The sequence below is a fragment of the Petaurus breviceps genome, unplaced genomic scaffold (assembly GCF_028583685.1).
Source record: "Petaurus breviceps papuanus isolate PSGF00001 unplaced genomic scaffold, PetGlider_PUasm1.0 90775, whole genome shotgun sequence".
NCBI classification, from domain to species: Eukaryota; Metazoa; Chordata; class Mammalia; order Diprotodontia; family Petauridae; genus Petaurus; species Petaurus breviceps.
This window is the reverse complement of record NW_027187342.1, coordinates 14,116,736-14,134,817: the sequence shown is the minus strand read 5'-3', so window position 1 is coordinate 14,134,817 and position 18,082 is coordinate 14,116,736. Positions and strand designations below refer to the sequence as shown.

At 41.0% G+C, this 18,082-nt stretch overlaps 1 protein-coding gene across 15 annotated transcripts in view; it reads right to left on the bottom strand.

The window, feature by feature from the left end:
* BCL11A (BCL11 transcription factor A) overlaps window positions 1–18,082 on the bottom strand; it is a 122,353-nt gene that overhangs the window by 14,302 nt on the left and 89,969 nt on the right. For 12 of the 15 annotated variants that reach the window (XM_069069042.1, XM_069069041.1, XM_069069043.1 and 9 more), the window contains one exon: window positions 1,723–1,824. The exons of the other annotated variants lie outside the window; for them this stretch is intronic. In XM_069069042.1, the coding sequence (XP_068925143.1) occupies window positions 1,723–1,824 (102 nt within the window). The remainder of the gene's footprint in view (window positions 1–1,722; window positions 1,825–18,082) is intronic. 15 annotated transcript variants of the gene reach the window in all.

The following is an 18,082-nucleotide window of genomic DNA, read 5'->3' as shown; positions in this document are numbered from 1 at the left end:
ACAGAAAAGTCATGGTGAACAAAAGAGATGGAGAGAGAGAAAAACATTCTCCATTTCCCTTTATCAGTCCAACTCCAATCACTCCTATCACTATTATACCCAAAAGGATTTTTCTCCTTTCTTTCTGCAAGTGACAGCTATAACCACTAGGAGCATTGGGTTTTGAGCCAAAGAACCTGAGTTCCAATCTAAGCTCTGTCTCATACTACTTGAGCAAGCCACTTAAAATCTCTGGGCCTCAGTTTACTCATCTGTAAAGGTGGAGGGAGTGGTGGTGGTCTAAAAGATCTCAAAGATCCCTTCTGGTTTAAAAAAAAAAAATTCAATGACCTATGAACCTGAGTCATTCTGAGAGCCCAGTACACAGAACTAGGAGCCCCCCAAGCAAAATCAGAAGGTATCTCTGAGAGCCTACAGGCTGTCATGCAGAGACTCAAAAATCAGTCCAACTCCTAAACTCCTTGCTATCTGTGACCTAACCAAGGTCTGGAATGGGGGAGAGGGAAAGAAAGGGGTGTTATGGAACAGACAAGGTGCTTTAACCCCTGCACCACCACCCAGCCCTCAGGACTGGAGACTTATGAAATTCAGACAATAACTCGTTGTTACCTGGGATTACCTAGCAGTTAAAAAAAATTTAATAAACAATTGACTGAATTTGGCCATAGGGTGGAGGCCCTGTAGACACCATTCTAGAGCTAATGAATCCAGCTTTCTTCCTACTTAGAAACACTTCCTTCTTCTGGATCTTTCCCTTCCTCTCTCTTTCATTCCTTTCCTATGACCCTTTCCTTTTCCCCATTCCACCAGCAAGATATGTTTTGTTTGTTTTCATAATGCAAATACTTTCCTTAGGTAAAGATTAGACAATACACTGTCATGCTTTTCTTTTACATTTGCTTTTGTGTTTGAGGTGAGATTTTCCCAGTTTTAGCCATGACTCATTCCATTTATTCCTACTCACATAAGCAAACTGCTTTAACTTCTAAACTAAAGCAAGTTTTTTTTCAAATTCATTTTTTTTCTGAATCCATAGCTCTTAAAAATCTATAATTCTACTCCAAATTTTATAAAAAGTCCTCTAATATAAAAATTGACATTGTGTTTTTAACCAGAGGGGATTGGGGAGAAGGCTGAATTTAGTGTGATGGTTAGGAGGCAGTCAATTTACTTCTAGGTTGAGGGGGGGGGCGGGGGGGGGAATTTAACAAATAGCATTACAGTAACACTTCCTTTGATTCAATAAAATAATTAAGGGGCATCCATTTCTCTTTAGGACAAGAGTATCGAGAGTGTCTAAGTCCCATCTGGGCCTGCTCAAATTTGTTGCCTGTGGAATAAGTTTAAACTCCTTATGAGGCAATAAGACTTGACCTCTAGCCACATAATAGACCCTGTGAGCCCACAGGCATGTCCACCAGTCACTGGCCCTGGAGCCAGACAAGAAGCTGGGGAGGAGGCCAACAGGGAAAAGAAACCGTCAGCTCTATGCCACTACTTAAGAAAGAAAGAAATATGGGGGGGGGGGGGGAGGGGAGAACCCATTCCGGTGCTGAGCAGAGTGGTTGTTGGGATGCCAAGTGAGTAATGGAATAATATGCATGTGGGTGCCAATCTATTTTGGAAGTGCCTCCCTTCAGGACTTAAAAAGCAAGAGTGATTTCCAGAAATTCTCATCTTGACACACATGGACATTTGTAGAAGAAATAACGCTGAACTTACAAATACCCTGTGGGGCGTATTCTGCACTCATCCCGGGTGTGGGAATAAGAGCTCCATGTGCAGAACGAGGGGAAGAGAGTCCCCTCCAGTGCAGAAGTTTATCTGTGGAAGAAACCCAAAATAAAGTACTCCAGCTACACATCACACATTACATTTCATTGCATTCTATTAACATTAGTAGAGCAGTCTTGCAGATAGTCAACTGACCCAATCAAGGACAGTAAATTATTTTTAATGATTGAATTGTTTATGGATTATTTTCATTTGTAGAAATTGTTTTTATTCTCTAAGGTAGAGGTCAAGGGAATTGGTATAAAAGTATACCTTTGAAGTACTGATGTGTAATCAGTAGTCTGGGAAGGGGGGATAATAAGCAGGTTGGAAAATTTAGGAACTTATCTGCAAGGCTGATTTACATGCATACATTTCTCTTTACTAGTTGCAGAAAGACCAAGCCAAAAAAAAATAAAAACAAAATAACCAACCCACAACCATGATGCTTAGAGATGGCCAGAGGGTAATTTGGCCTTTAAATTTTTTTTTTTTAACAGGGAATCCCACTGTCCTCAATCCACCCACCCACCCCCAACCCTCAATTCATGCAGCATTCAGGGTGGGCCCCAACTCAGTAGGGAAGACTGAAGAATTCAAGGACTTGGAATTAGGGCATGTATGGTCTAGGTTTCTACCAAGTGAGCACCCCATGAATGGGTTTCCCATCTCACACTACTGGAAAAGACTGGACAATTTTGAATGGGCAAATCTGAGTGAATCTTGGCAGATTCCACCCCTGCTCCCCAGAAAAGGACATAAACATGAAATGACAGAGCAAAAGACCCAGTATTTCACAATCCCAGCACCTAGGAGCAAGTGTCCAATTGCCTTCTGTAGAACCGAACTCCTAAATACTGTGCCCCATTGCACCCTGGTAATGGACAGTAACATCCAACACTAATAAATACAAATCTAGCATTTGTATTAGACATTTCCTGCTTGGGCATTGAGATTTTTCTGAGAAATTTTGAAAGATTTGGCTTATGTAGCCCTGAGGATTATAGGGGACATCTAGAAAGTTACCAGTTTTCCTAAGTTCACTGTCAAGCTAATCAGCTTTTTGGATGTTCAAGCATGAGATAGATTGGGACCCTGGATGGAGTGGATGATACAGAACTGGCCTTGGTAGCTAGGATTTGTTATGATTGGGTAGGTCAAGGGAGGGAGGGGGAAAAAAAGAAAACAGACTCTGAGTAAATAGTATGTATTTTCCGTTAGCTTAATATTAAGAACACTTAAAAGTGTTGTTGTTATGCTTTGAGATGGCAGGTCTCAAGTGTAAAATACATCCTGTTCTCCTTATAAAGACCGCCCTGCCAAGTACAGCCAGGGCAGACAGGACAAGGTTTTCTTTCATTAGGAGCTGGGCTTGTTACAATAGCGTGTTGCTCGGTAAGCTTCTGCACAGACCACATAAATCTTTTGTTACCAGGACGGCAACAGGAGACTGTTGTTGAGACTTGAATATAAGAGGACTATCTATCTCTGTGTGTGTGTGTCAGTGCGAGCATGCGTGTATACATACATACATACATACATACATACACAGAGTTCTTTCTCATTCTGAGAAAAAAACCCAAAAAGGTACATCTTCATTTTATGCCAGATTTACTAATGGTGTTTTTCAACAAGCAATCTAAGGACATTTTTAGCACTTATTTTCATCTTAGATTTTTTTTTAAATGCTGCCATTTCTGAAATACCTTTCTTAGGAAATCTATATATTTAAAATAACTCTGTGACCCCCAAATTGAAAAATAGCTAGAGATAATCTAACCCCAGGTCTCCTGCCTTGTAAATCCATGGAATTAAGTATGATGTGTTGCATTAGAAATCTTTAAGGATTCATTAACATGACTCTCTAGATTTCTTGATGAAGAAGCTTGTTAACCCACTCAGTTTTCTTATGGGGGGAGGGGGGGCTGCAACTTTTTGGCCAACCTAGCATCTTGCTACTTTGGACATGCGAGCTGGGTTGAAACAACTTCTCCGGGTAGGGTGAGTCAATTCCTATAGTCTTCAATTAGGGAGATTTAAGAAATGACTAATAGAAATGGATTCCTAGATAAAGTTTGTGCCCTTCAAATTAGACTGAGGAGTTTACAGGATTTTTAGTTTGAGGGGGCCTTAGATATTATCTATTCTAATCCCTTCATTTTACCAAGAAGGAAACTGAGGCTCATAGTTTAAGTGGTGTATATGAGGTACACAAATAAGAAATGGTACTTAGTACAGAGGTTTACTAACTGATTAACAAATAGAAGGAGGATTCAAATTCAAATTCTGACTCCAAAGCCACTGCTCTTCTCTGCTTTTCCCTACAAAGGCATATTTATATGCAGTTTATATGTTTATGTTTTTTATGTTTATATATGTTTAGTATTCAAAGACAAGCCTAAATAAGTTCAGAAATACTCATCACTAGATTGATTCCAATATGATGAATATTTTTACTATGGCAACTCAAAATTGTTGTGTGTGTGCGCACACATGTATGGATATATGTGTGTACATGTATGTTTGTATGTGTAAATCTACATACATATCCACATGCATATGTACATAGGTACACACATATATGTATAGTTTGTAGCAGTGAAGCCAATATAAATTTATAAATTGGTAGAGGGAACTTCCTCACTGTTGAGTTACACATATCAAAAAATTGCAGCTGTGTCCAATCTTTAAAAAAAAAAACCCAAACTACTGAATCATAGCACACTGTCCATAGGTTACACTCCATTTTTATACACTCCTAAGAGAGTTTGGGTGGGGAGGGAGAAACGCAGCTTATTATCTGCATCAGTCTGGTATTGATTAAGTCTAAAAATCACAGAATTTTTTTTGAAGCTGGAATTGGAGCCTGAGAGATCATCCGCCCAACCACCTCATTTTTACAGAGAGGGTTGTCAGGCCTTGACAAAATCCTGGGCACCAATCTGCCTTGGCATTTCATCATTTCATCATGGCACCTAATACTTTCACTGAGAACGACAGAAGGGCACTTTGTTCTTCCTGCCTGTGCCTGTTCCTGGGTTACTATTACAATAACTTGAGAGGTCTGCAGCCCTGGACAGCTCCAGTTGGTGTGGGGATCAGTTGGGGGTTCCTTCTAACATATCAACCTTACCCAAAACCTACTCTGGTTTTGGTTTCCTCAAGTCAAAGAAAGAAACAGAATGGATTAAGAGGAGGGGCCCAATCATTTTCAACTCTCTCTTTGGGCCTTTCAAGAGAATCCTTCAATAACTCCTTTAAAAACACTCAGTGACCCTAATTTGGATCCTAATCTGAGGCCAGAATCAATGCCCTAAGGCAACAAGCTGTCTTTTTTCTTTTCTTTCCTTAAAAGCAGATAAAAAAAATTCATCTGACTGCAAAATGGGGGAGTAGGGGTATGGGACAACAACTGGGTTCTGAATCCAAAGTAAATTTGTCAATGCCTAAATTAAGTGACTAGCCCAAGTTCACCTGGCTACTTGAGCACAGGTGGGCTTTTCAATCTTACTATAAGGCTCCTTTTGGGGGTTTCTGCCTCCTCCTGAAAGGGCCAAGAACTGAAGATGCCTTCCCCGCTGAACAGTCCAGGGAAACACCTGCCCACCTTCTGGGTCATCTAACTCTAGTGGCGTTTCTATGGCAGGACTTAGGACTTCCTGAACTCAGAGAAGGTGCCGCTTCACTCATTCAGGCAAACAGCTGTAGGTTTCAGAACCCCCTGCTCCCCCTCCTCCCTCTTTTTCCTGTTCCCCCCTGCCTTGGTTAGCCAGTTAAAGAGGCCCAGAATCTTTCTAATAAGTTGGTTTAGGGCACTACCATAGGATAACAGACTGTCTCTGTGAGAGGTTTAGACCTGTGTTTAACTTCCTAAGAGGAGAGGGTCAAGGGAAAGGTGGCTAAGATCCCCAGCCAACTCTGCAGCCTCTTTGACTAAACGTGTCCATAACATTCTGTTTGGTAAGTGGAATCGACATTCCCACATGAACTGGAAATGCTAAATTGTTAATAGCCTCCCTAGGGTTTAACTCCTTGCTATGATGCCTTCAATTATTTCATCATAGCTTAGGCAAAGTAAAATATCACAATTAATGTTTCTAAGCATGAAGCTCACACAGCCATCTCACCCCCCTTCAGGTTCGGGGTGATTAGTCACTATCCCTTTTCTAGGTCTGGAGAGGGCAGAAGAAAATCAGGGAAGCAGCTTGATACCATGGAAATAGCACCCATTTGGAGTCAGATAATGTGGGCTTGAATCCTAAACTCTGTGTTTCTTGCTATCTGGCTGACTATGGAAAAGTCACTCATCTCTGAGTCTTAGTATTCTCACCTGCAAAATGTCTGGTTCTGCCCAGAATGGGGGGTGGTTAGATTAGAGTACAACCTTTCCGTGTGGCACACCCCTCCCACCTCCAGCACTGTGGTGAAGCCTGTGGGCAGACCCATTCTCTGAATAATGTTTACTAAATGCATAAAATGAGATCTACATAATTATAAAGGAAAATTCTAATAAAACAGGATTCTAATTAAACAGAGCTAGGAAAATGTGTTTTAAAGTTCACAGTCCCCAAAGGTTAGTAACCCTGGTCTAAAGATGATCATCTCTAAGGACCCATCCAGCCCCCAAACCTTTTAGTCCTAAAAGTTGTATGAACTCTTCTTATGATGTGGACATGATCGAGTTTTGTTTCCTTTGGGTGGAGGGTATTAGGATGGGGAAAGAGCATATGGGATATAAGAGCTGCTATTTCATCATGTTGAGCTGAAATAGGTCAGCTCGAGGGGCTGTTTTCTCTAGCCCTCACCCATTTCCCTATAGGGTTGTTGTGGGAGGAGCAGTGGAGGGGCAGGTAAACCTTTAATACCTGTGCCTGAGGAAAGGACAATTTCTAATGGTTCTTCAAAGGAAAAAAAAGCCATATATGGATTTTCCAGGTTTTTCTTCCATAGCTTCATGATGATATTAATCCTCTCCACCCCCTACTATGATGTGGGGAAGAATGAAATTTCTTATTTTCTAGTTCAGTACAATGTAAGCTCTTCAAGGGGGTGAGATAGGGGGAGAGAATGATTTAATTTTTTTTTCTCTTGTGTCCTTAAAGTTTACTTATAACACAGTGTTTTCTACATATGGGTCCTTAAGAAATGTTTTTTGAATTTAATCTGTTCTTCTTTTGGCCTGCATTTGAAAACCCTTATGTATGCTACAGACATTTTTTTTCACCCACAAACCACACAGAGTCAGAATAAGGCAATAGCCAACTCAGTTGATATAACCAGGTAAATAAACACTGCTTGAACCAGAATATTTGAGCATGCTTGTGGAGCGCTGGGTGGTTGGAGTTGTATATGAAATATTTCTGTTTCTAGCTTCAAGTGTGATACATCGCCTGTCCTCTTCCTAGTCAATCTCCTTTTTCTGTCTTTAATAGCTTTCTTTTCCCCTCCTCATTTATCCCATTTCAGAACAGAAACTCTTGATTCATCCCGGGGATCAAGTTTCAACTGTGTGTCCCAGCACCTGCCTTCTGTTTACCAGGGTGTAAAGGTTTCTTTGGCTCCATTAGTAATATCAAATCTTCTCTGGCTTCCAACTAAAGTCCCATCTTCTACAGGGAGCCCTTCCCAACCCCTCTTAATTATAGTGACGTCCCTCTTTTCATTGTTTCCTATTTATCCTAGACATAGCATGTTTTTCTATATTTGTTTGCATGTCATTTTCTCCTCAGATTGTAAACTCCTTAAGGATTGGAGTTGTCTTCTGCCCTTTTTTGTATCTCCATTGATTAGCACATAGCTAGGCACTTAGTGTTTATTGATCAACTGATTTTTAATATTCATGTTCCACTAAGTGCTATCTGCAGCAAAACGAGAATGTTTTCAATTGCTCCTGAAGATGGGAACAAATGTATCGAAGCCAATATTGCGAATATTTATTCTCAATTTTTCATCTGAAATTATTCTATACTTTCATTGGTTAGCCATTGACGGCTCTCTATTCCTCATACACAGCACTTGCACCTCTCTCCTTTACACTGGCCATACACCTTGCCTGCTATGCACTTCTCTCCCACCTCCACAACACAGAATCTGTCTCTTTGGTCAAAGATGCAGCTTAAGCATCACCTTCTAGAAGAAACCTTTCCTGTTTCTCCTAACTGCTAGTGTTCTTGATCTCTCTAATGAGTATTTAACTGGTATTTAACTACCTTGAATTCATTCTGCATATCTTTATTTGGAATATAAATAATAATAGCTAATATTTATAAAGCATCTATTATGTGCCAAGCACCATGTTAAGTGCTTTGCAAATATCTCATTTGATCCTCATAATCCTGGCAGATAGGAACTATCATTATCCCTCATTTTACAGTTGAGGATACTGAGGCAGGTTAAGCCACTGAACAGAGTCACACACTGAGTGTCTGAGGACCAGATTTATCCACTGAGTCACCAGCCATCTATAAGCACAGACATACTTACATATGTTTATAGGTTCTCCTCAGATGGAATACAAGCTCCTTGAGTACAGAAATCCACCCTTCCTTCCTCCCCCCCTTTCTTCCTTTTTCTCCCTTGCTTCCTTCCCTGCCACTGTGCCTGGCAGATAATAAGCAATTAGTGCTTGTTGACTGGTCAATTCCCTCTACTTCATATATGGAAAATTTTAAGCATGAAATCAATGTCCTTGGCACTTTAGGCCATGTGATGGAGTTTTAAGCTCTCTTAAGGACAGGTCTAAAATTGCTTGCCTTTGTCCATATATATTGGGCTGGTTGTCTCTGAACTTATTTTTAAAGTTTGTGATATTGACCAGTGATATTACAGGGATCTACAGATATACTACCAATAGAGAAGGTGATCTGCAAACATTAAAAAAGAACTGAGCAGAAATCATGGTTTCCAACACACCATTCCTAAACTGATCATCCATCTCTAAATTCCAAACCTTTAAGGGAGAATAATAGCCCATAGAGACGGTTTCCACTGAATTGCCAAATAATGGATTTAAACTGCTCTTAGCACTTCTTTCTCCAAATTGCTTATTTAGAAAACTAGAGTTTCCCCAATATGGTAATAAACTCCCCATCCATACAAATATTTAAGGAGAGCCTGGATGGGTACCTGTCAGGGATCTTGCAGAGAGGTGTCTTACTGTAAGTGGGAAACTAGCCCAGATGTAACCTCTTAAGATTCCTTCCCACCTTTCCTATGAGTCTAAGTCTCTTTATAAGGTTGAACCCTTCTATATGAGTTTCTTAAGATGCAGCCTAACTGTTCATTGACTTAATGAACCTCTTCTGTCAGTCCCATTTCATCTAATGTCACCACATTCCAATCATATGAATGACTGTACCCAAAGCTAGGATGGGCGGTTCATTTTTTTTTAATTGGAACAGTCTGCCAAGCTAAATCCATTCAAGTTACTCCTTCTATACTTGACTTTGAGCCTTCAGAAGATACCAGCAATTCACTTAGAGATTCTGTAACATATCTTAGCATTATTGAGCAAACATTAGTTATGCCTGCTTCTTGAACAATGTCAATCTAAACTGAAAATATGCCAGCTTTATCATCTCTAACAGACTTCTTAATTAACCTGCAGATAGTCAAAATCTCATTCTCTTTTGTTGTAGGAAGGAGAATTATATGAGTGTTTCTTCATTCACTGTTTTTTTTTTTTTAATTGGCTATAGTTTTGCTGAGTTGAGATGCTCTTCAAATAGCCTATTGTGCAAAAACTGAAGGAAGAATTCAAGAAACACCCTGGCCCAATATTTCACGGCTAAAACTTGCTTCTAAGTCTTTTGCTCCTCCGTATCTTAACCAGTAACTTTAATTACATCAATCACTCATTGTAAAACTCTTTTCCTTGACTGATTCCATCCTCCCAGACCCTTGGTTATTGAAAGAGTGCTGTTACTGACACCACCTCTTAAAGGGTCTTCATCATAGCTGTTCAGTCTACTGGGGGCAGAGATGACATTTTTCATGCCCTAGCCATCAAAATGCATGTCACCAATCTGTCATGCCTAAACAAAATTCCCTGCAATCTGTGTTTTTACCATAAGCAAAGCAGACCAAGAAATAAAAAATAAAAGTGCCTGCTTTTCTGGAGAATAATAAGCCAAAGACACTGTTTTCCATCTTATGTTGAAATGTAGATTTTCTCACTAAAAGACAAATCCTTCAAAAGGTTTACTAGGATACTGCTTAAAAAAAAAAAAAAAGAATTCCAGCTGGTTAAATTTAGGGTGCTGAAAGAAAAAAAGTCCACTCCAATAATCATCTTTGGCTCTGGTCCTGAGTATTTTCCCTTGATTGTAAGCTAGTTTAATTTTTTATTATACTTTTAAGATTCTCTCAGTATATCCTCAAACCTGAAAGGGGGTAAGGGGAGAAGAAGATTCTTTTAGAAAATTACCTGCCTAAAAGTGCATATTCTTGGTACAGATGTTTAGGTTTGAAGTTTACCCTGCTTTATATGGCCCATATGATCCTAGAAACCTATGTAAACTCAAATTTTGTAAAACTGAATTGCTGAAATTGTGCCACAAGGGTGAGGATTTTTAAAGATCTTTTTTTGTATAAAGTTAGTACAGCCAGCCCTATATGTATTTTGCAAGTAATTTTTTATGTATTTAGTCTTCCTAAAATAGGGCATGCTCATAATCAATTATTAAAAAAAAAAAAACAACTGATGGGTACCTATCAGCGAAGATACTATACTTTCCCTTCCTCCTTCCAAAAAAAATTAAAAGAAAAACTTTTTGACGAATCCTGGTGTTGCCACTTATTGGGCAAATCATATCACTGTACTGGCCTTAGTTTCCTCATCTGTAAAATGAGGGTGTTAGCCTAAATGCCCTCTTGGGTCCCATTCAGTTCTCAATCCATTCCTTGGTGTGAATGGTGGGTGGTCCCCTTTAGGCAGATTTCACTGTATTTTGTTCCTCTGAGTCAGCCAAACAAGTGTTGATAGTCACATTCTCCTCTGTAATACTGCCTCCCCTTTGCTTAAATAATCTATTTCAGATGTATCACTGCCAGCTTGAGTTGGGCTTATACTTGTTGACACATTTTCATGGAATGACTGTGCAAGAAGCAGGAAGATTTTCCTATAGGGTTCTGCCTCTTCCATCATCGACTAGGCCCTCCCCAATCTCACCTTGTGGATCCCGTTCTTTTGAGCCTTCAAAGTCTTAGAGGGAGGAGGAGCAGTAGATGATAAAAGAGCTTTTAAAGAGTTTGCTTCCGCCTAAAATCTTATTTAGACTTGGGGGGGGGGGATTAAGATTTCTTGATAGCCCGTCTGTCCCAAAGCAATACCACCATCACCCCCCACCAACTCCCCACTCCTGACTCTGCTGTTTCTTCTAGGGCCTGTGATGCTCTTGCACTCTTCTAAGAAGAAGAGTGGGCATCAGCAGCCCTGGATTTTAGTTCTGGTCGGGTTAGTACTTAGCTGCACGACATACCCACCCCCAATAAAGTCTGGTGATTCCCTATTGCCTCCAGGATCAAATAGAAAATCCTTTGGCTTTTAAGCTTGCCCTTTCCTACCCTTCAGGACTCAGTGCACGTACTCCATTGACCATCATCATCATCTCTCCTCCCATTGCTTGGCTGTTTCTCATGCCTAGCATGTTCTCCTTCCTGACTTCTTTTAAGACTCAAAAGCCCTGTTGAGGTCCCCTCCCCCTTTCTCTGAGAGTAGCCTGCATTTACATTATATTTGGTAGGTACATGGTTTATTTGCCTGTTTTCCCTTATTAAAATGCACGTTCCTTGAGGGTAGGGACTGTGTGTGTGCGTGTTTATGCCTTTCCTTGTAAGCCCAGTAATCTCTTCATTAAAAGCATAGAGAGGGTGCTTCATAAATGCTGGCTGACTGTCTGGCTAGGGATTGACTATCCTACTTCTGTCTTCTGGGTTCAGTGTTCTTATGGGGGGGGGGGGGTCAGTCTAGCTCACCTCTAACGTTCAAATTTTAATATTCTTTGCCTTTTAAGATTTTGTGCTTTTTAATGTCTGTCTGTCTTTCTTCAGGCAGTCTAGCTTCCTCAATACCTCTGGTTTCTTCTGGATCCTAGGAAGACAAGCTAGGGAAGTCACTGTGAGGCATCTTGGAGACAGATGGAAGCCCCTGTGATGTCATCTGGCATCTGGGGGACCCATGAAAGCATTAAGCAAAATTGAGGGCTCAGCATCCCTTCTACCTCTTCAACCTGTGAAGACCCCTTTCTTGAACAGAAAAATGAGAGCTAGCCCAGGGATTCATATCCTCAGGAGGTAGGTGGCCCAGGATCTCTCTCTCACTCATTCTCTCTCTCTCTCTCTCTCTCTCTCTCTCTCTCTCTCTCTCTCTCTGTTTGCTCCTGCTTGAGATCATATTAGGGGGAGGAGTAGAAGACTGGGGGTAGATTTTAACTACCTTGGACATAGTGTTGTAATGAATCCACAGGTAAGAGCTGAGCCAATTCAGAATGAAGGTCAGAGTGAACCAGGAAGAAGACAAAACCAGGCTGAATGTCAAGGGGAAAGGTTTTTACTTCAAGTGCCAAAAGGCCAGTGGCAAAAGCATGGCCTTGAGCCAGATCTACAGCTCCCACTGATGTTAGCAAGAACAGCCGGGACCCAACAAGGTCACACCAGAACAGGAGGAATGATTAGGTTCCTTGCTTTAATTTTTAAATGATCACCACCAAATACTAAGGCAGAAAATGCTTATTCACTGATGTACCCAAGTTATCAAGAACAGTGCTGGCTACCAGAAACTGTACCTCACTATACTACCACCACTAATAATTCTTCCTGCCTCTGACAGCCCACAACCAATGTTTTAAAAAAAATTATTAACTCAACAGGTATACAAGGAGCACTTACTGTGTATTCAGCACTGCCCTAGAAGGTGCTGAGAGTTCCAAAGTATAAAACGATGTTTCAGAACCACCCTGGTCCATGGCAAATTTTTACTAGTCCACAAAACTTTTATTACCAAAAGTCTTTGCTTCTAACAACCTATAATTGTTTTTAAAACCTGACTCTTGCCACCCTCAGCTCCCTCCTTGTTTCTCAGTTATGACACCTCCCTACCCCTTTATCATCTTACCTCACCAGAGCCCAGCCAGCCCCGGACAGCCCATTGTTAAGCTGTGACTACTGTTCTTCAGTCATGTCCAACCCTCCAGTGACCCCATTTGGGATTTTCTTGGCAAAGATACTTTTCCATTTCTTCCTTCAGTTCATTTTACAGTTGAGGAAACTGAGGCAAATACAGTGATTTGCCTAGGGTCACACAGCTAGTGTCTGAGACTGGATTTGAACTCAAGAAGATGGGTCTTTCAGACTTCAAGTACAGCACTCTACTCACTGTTGCCTCCGGGGTCAGTCGTACTAATCTTTATCAAGGACCCAGATGGTTTGGCAGGAGAAAGTGAGGCTGGTGACTTTGCACAGTCCTCCCTCACTTAAATCCAATTCATTTGCAAGTCATGGCCTCCTTTTCCCAGATATCTAGGTGAATGAAGGACAAAACAACAACAATCTCTCAGCCATCACCTAGCTGCCCCGGACTACCAAGAGTGAACAATTTAAGGCAGATAATTTATCTTTTTTTTTTTTCTGTCCACAGGTCGGGGGTGGGAGAAAGACCAGGTAGGTCCCTGTCTTTAAGGAATTTTCTAAATACCAGGAAAACTGCGTAAATTGAATTTCTGTAAATAGAATCTTCTTTTTTCTCCTATTTCAGACACTTTATCTAGCTTTCAGATATATTTTCAATTGGCAGGCAGCTTCTAACACTTCAGCTTTTTAAGTTTTTCTTCCTCCCCAACCTCTCTGTCAAGTAGTTAATGATCTGTAAACAAACACTTTAAATTCACTAGGGGAGCTCACTATTTAAAGGAACCCTGTGGTGAATCCTTTTGAAACGTTAACAATCTTTTTGTAATGTGAATAATCATCCCTTAATTTATCTGTTCCATAAGCAGGTTTATGTATACTGTACCAGGTCTTCTTAAAGTGGGTATCACCTGCAACGTGGAGGCAAACCTCACTTTAAGTTACGATACAAAAACCTACTTTTTCTGTCTTAACTATCCCTATTCTTGTGCACATGTTTTCTATGACACTTTTTCTCTCTGCAAGAAACTGATGGCTTGGCTACTGGAAAGGTCTTGAAAATTATATTTGCTGTGAGATATAAAAATGGAAACCAGGCTTTTCAAAGCCTTAGCTGAGGAAACAAATGTTTTCAACAACCACAAAATGAAAAAAAAAAATTGTATTGTGAGGCCCAATTAAATGTTTATCTGGCCAAAAAAATGTTTGATTCTGATAACACTACTCAGTGAAGACAGACACTTATATATCAAGACTAACAGAATACGTTAACACCCTAATTATTCTGAAGTCACACCAAACCCTTTTATCTATGACATTCACTAGAAACCTAACTTATTCCTCTAATTCAGCAATGCTGTTCTGTACTTCCAGAGACTTAAGGAAAAAAGTTAGAAGGTTGAAGAAAACCAGACTTTGGAACTTTACAAAAAAAAACCCCATGTTATATTTTTAGGTTTTATGGGAATTTGGAGGTATAGAGGAAATTAGGGTTTTTGTTGTTTTGTTACCCAGTAAAATGGGTAAGAGCAGGAGGTGGAAAAGGAACGAGTGAAATGGCTACGTGTGGGTGGGGCCCATGCAAACTGTACAGATCCAAAGCCTTTCTGAATTTATCTTGCAAGACTGACCTGTGTAATAGTTCATCAAAAATGGGGACAGGAGGAACAGGCTTCAACAAGTTTAGTGGGACTTCTTTCACTACTGGCCAAAAATGGTTTTAGTCAGATCTACACAGTCAAAGGAAACTTGGGAACTATGATCATCAAAAGCCAACATGGGACAAAATGAGTTCTTATTATTTGAGCAAAGGACTGGCCTTCAATACTGAAATAAATGTTATGTTACTTTTGTATTTATTTGTGTGCTTTGAATAAAAAATTTTTTTTCAAAGCACCATGCTTCTCTTCTCACTTTATCCTTAATGATAGTAATTCTGTGAGACAGTGAAAGGGAGGCATCCATGGGCCTATTTCACTGAGGATTCCAGCAGTTAAATGTCATACCTGAGATCATGCAGCAAGGCTCCTGTCCCAGTCAGTGCTAGAATTCTAACTCTGTCCATTGTTCTTTCCACTGGACCAAGTCTGTGAATACTTTTCTACCACGGATCTTAGGAGCCCACCTAGAAGAATCATGGCCACAGAATCCCAGCAACCAGACTTTTTATACTTTCTCCAGTTCTCCAGAGTTGAAACCTGTTAAAAGTTCTCTAATTCACTGTTTGGGAATTATGAAAAGGAATTTAAGCCTCTAAGGCAAGGAGCCATAAAGGGAAAATGTTTTGTCTAGTGACAGTCCTTACTATTCGTTCAAAGACAAAATCACTCTGTTTTCCCACTAAGTCACTAGTACCACCAGCGAACTATACCAAGAGGGATGCTGGTGGCACCTTGATAAGTAGCCCTGCCCCAATACAATTTCTTCTTTTAAGAAAAGAATCTACTCACAAGCTTTTCGAATACTGGGGAGGCAACCACTATTAGCTATCTCGTAGTCCATGCTTTTAAGCCTGGGAACAGCCTTTACCACCAAAAGGCACCTCCCTTCTCCCCACCCCAACCCCCAACCCCCAAGCCTGGGGCCATATTGTTTTCCAGTACAAAGAAGGAAATTTAAACTGGAGTTATCAAAGAAAGGAGTGAAACCTCATTCTTGATTAAAAAGAGTGCTGTCTTCAGGCACTACTGATGAATTATCACTATTCTCTGTAGTAGTGCTGAGCTGCTTATATTATAGTAGGGTTGGCCAGTTTGGAAAAAAAAAATCCCAGGACTCCAAAAATTCTATCTGGCCAAATCATTTTGCACTGGTCTTCCATAAAAACTCCACTCTTTCCATCACTACCGACATTTCTACCTGCTTCCTAATATTTAAGGTCAAAAGTATAGAATATAATGACCCACAGGAATGACTCTCCTTTAAAACCAAACCAAAAAACTGAAGTGGAGTGTATTCTGTTTATTTTAAGCATGTAGGGGTCAGTGATTATTTTCAAGGCTATATTAAGCTGTATCTAATTCTCTACTTCTTCTTTGTTGGTGTCAGCCTATTTGGTAAAGTAGGTAGTCAGGCCAGGGACCTTGAGAGTAGAGGACATACACAGACGAAACCAGCTAGAATTTCCCATGGCATTGGAAGAGTCAGGTCGGGGAAGATGGGGGACCACAAGTGGCAGCTGGAAAATCACAAGGGTGACCAACCTCCCCCAGCACTCCCTGCAAGGATTTAGGCCCATAGAGAACCACTCCAAAGTTATGCTTCTCCTCTTTCAACAGAGGGTATTTCCGGAGCTATCAGAGACCCCTAAGGCAATGTGGTATAATGGAAAGAACAATGTATTTGTAGTCAGAGCACCTGGGCTTCAATACCTGTTCTGTCATTTACAGATCTGGGACCTTGGGCAAGTCATTTCAAGACTTAGGAACTCAGTTTCCTCTGCTATATAATGAGAGGTTTGAGCTAAGTGATATCTGAGGTTCTCTCAAGGTTTTAAATTCATCATCCATAAACCCCTGCATTTACAAACAGCACCCCCTACTTCATCAAAACCCTTTAAACATAAAGGAGATCCCTTCTTGGGAAGATCTGTGACTCAGCTTGTTAATGTGGTGTGTTGCTGTATGGAGAAAGTGGCAAAGCTACCCATTTCTTTCTTCAAAGGGTTAAAGACTAACCTGGTACTATACAAAATGAGCATTGTCATAATTATTATTATTAACTAATCAGGCTGATATAGTTTGTCATTACCTAAAGGTAATGGATCATCCCCTTCTCCAAGGTTTATGCTAGGTGACTCCCAAACCCCTCACCAGTGCCCACTCCCATTTCCTTGCTTCTTCAACCTTGAGTTTTGACCTGTAGCCACCAGTGGCAAAAAAACAGTGCTGCAGTCAAGATCTCTCAAGTCCACTAGGAGCTAGAAGGACCTGACATTTCCTTAACAAGCACCCCAGGCTGAAAAACCTTTCTCCCCGAGCCTCCACTTTCCTTGGCTTCAGTAAGAAAGCCCAACCCTGTCAAAGGCCCACTGATCCTCCCCATCCCCCACCTCCCACCCTACCACCTCAACTCTGTCTGTCAGACGGTGTGCAGTGTGGACAGGACCGTAGGCAGACACAGTTTCAAAGAGGCCGACTAGGCAAGAACAGTCCTGTACTCCTGCCCCAGCTCTAATGCAATAAAATGTCTTTTATCAATGTTATTCTCGCCAAAGAGTCAAGGGTCTGTCACCATTTGAAAAAGGCTTATTACACGGCCACAAGAATGTGCCTGAGGCTCAAACCTGGCATGTGAGGTCTCAGCGTGGGACAGCTTCTTTTGATTTGATTTTATTTTCTTACAAAATCTGAAAATGAAATGCTCCTGTCCACCCCACCTCCTACCCCCCTCCCCTCCATCCCCCCACCCCTTTTGATTTCTAGGGAGGAGGAAAGAAATCTGAAGTTGACAGGTTAGGACAACTCCCTGTTAGGTTTCTCACTCAAAAGCAGCTTTTGTTAAATCACACTTTGCATTTCTGGCCTGCGGCACTCAGCTCACTCAGCTCCTCCAAGAAGGCCCCAACAGGAGTTCCCCAGAAGAGGCCCTGTAGAGGTTACTCCTTCCTTTGCTGGGCCTGGGGAAACTGAGGCAGACTGTGCCCAAAACTGGGATTTAAAGGACTTTCTAATCAACAGGGAGCTGGGAAACAGCAGGCCTCTTTTTATGATTCTCCTCTTCAGACCCAACGGCTGTAATCCTTTGGCCTAAATTATATCCTGGGTTCCCTGGAGCCACCTCAAAAATACTTGATTCTTGTAGGTAGCACTGACCTAGAGATGCTTTGTGTTTGCTGTATGTGCCTTGCCTCAGCTAGACTGTAACCTCCTTGAGGACAAGAATAGTACATTCTATTTCTCTCATGTCCCCTACAACTAGCAGCCTAGGACCAGATAAGTCACTGGTCAATCAATACTGAAGGATTGTTGAGGGATTGTTTTGTTATTAAGGTACTTTTTTCTTTAGAATAGAGAACAGAAAAGGACTTATTTCAGGCTATGCAATTCAACAAACATTTTTTCTTTTTCAAAAAAATTTTTGCAAGGCAATTGGGGTTAAGTGACTAGTCCAAGGTCACACAGCTAGTAAGTGTGTCTAGTGTCTGAGGCTGCATTTGAACTCAGGTCCCCCTGACTGCAGGGCC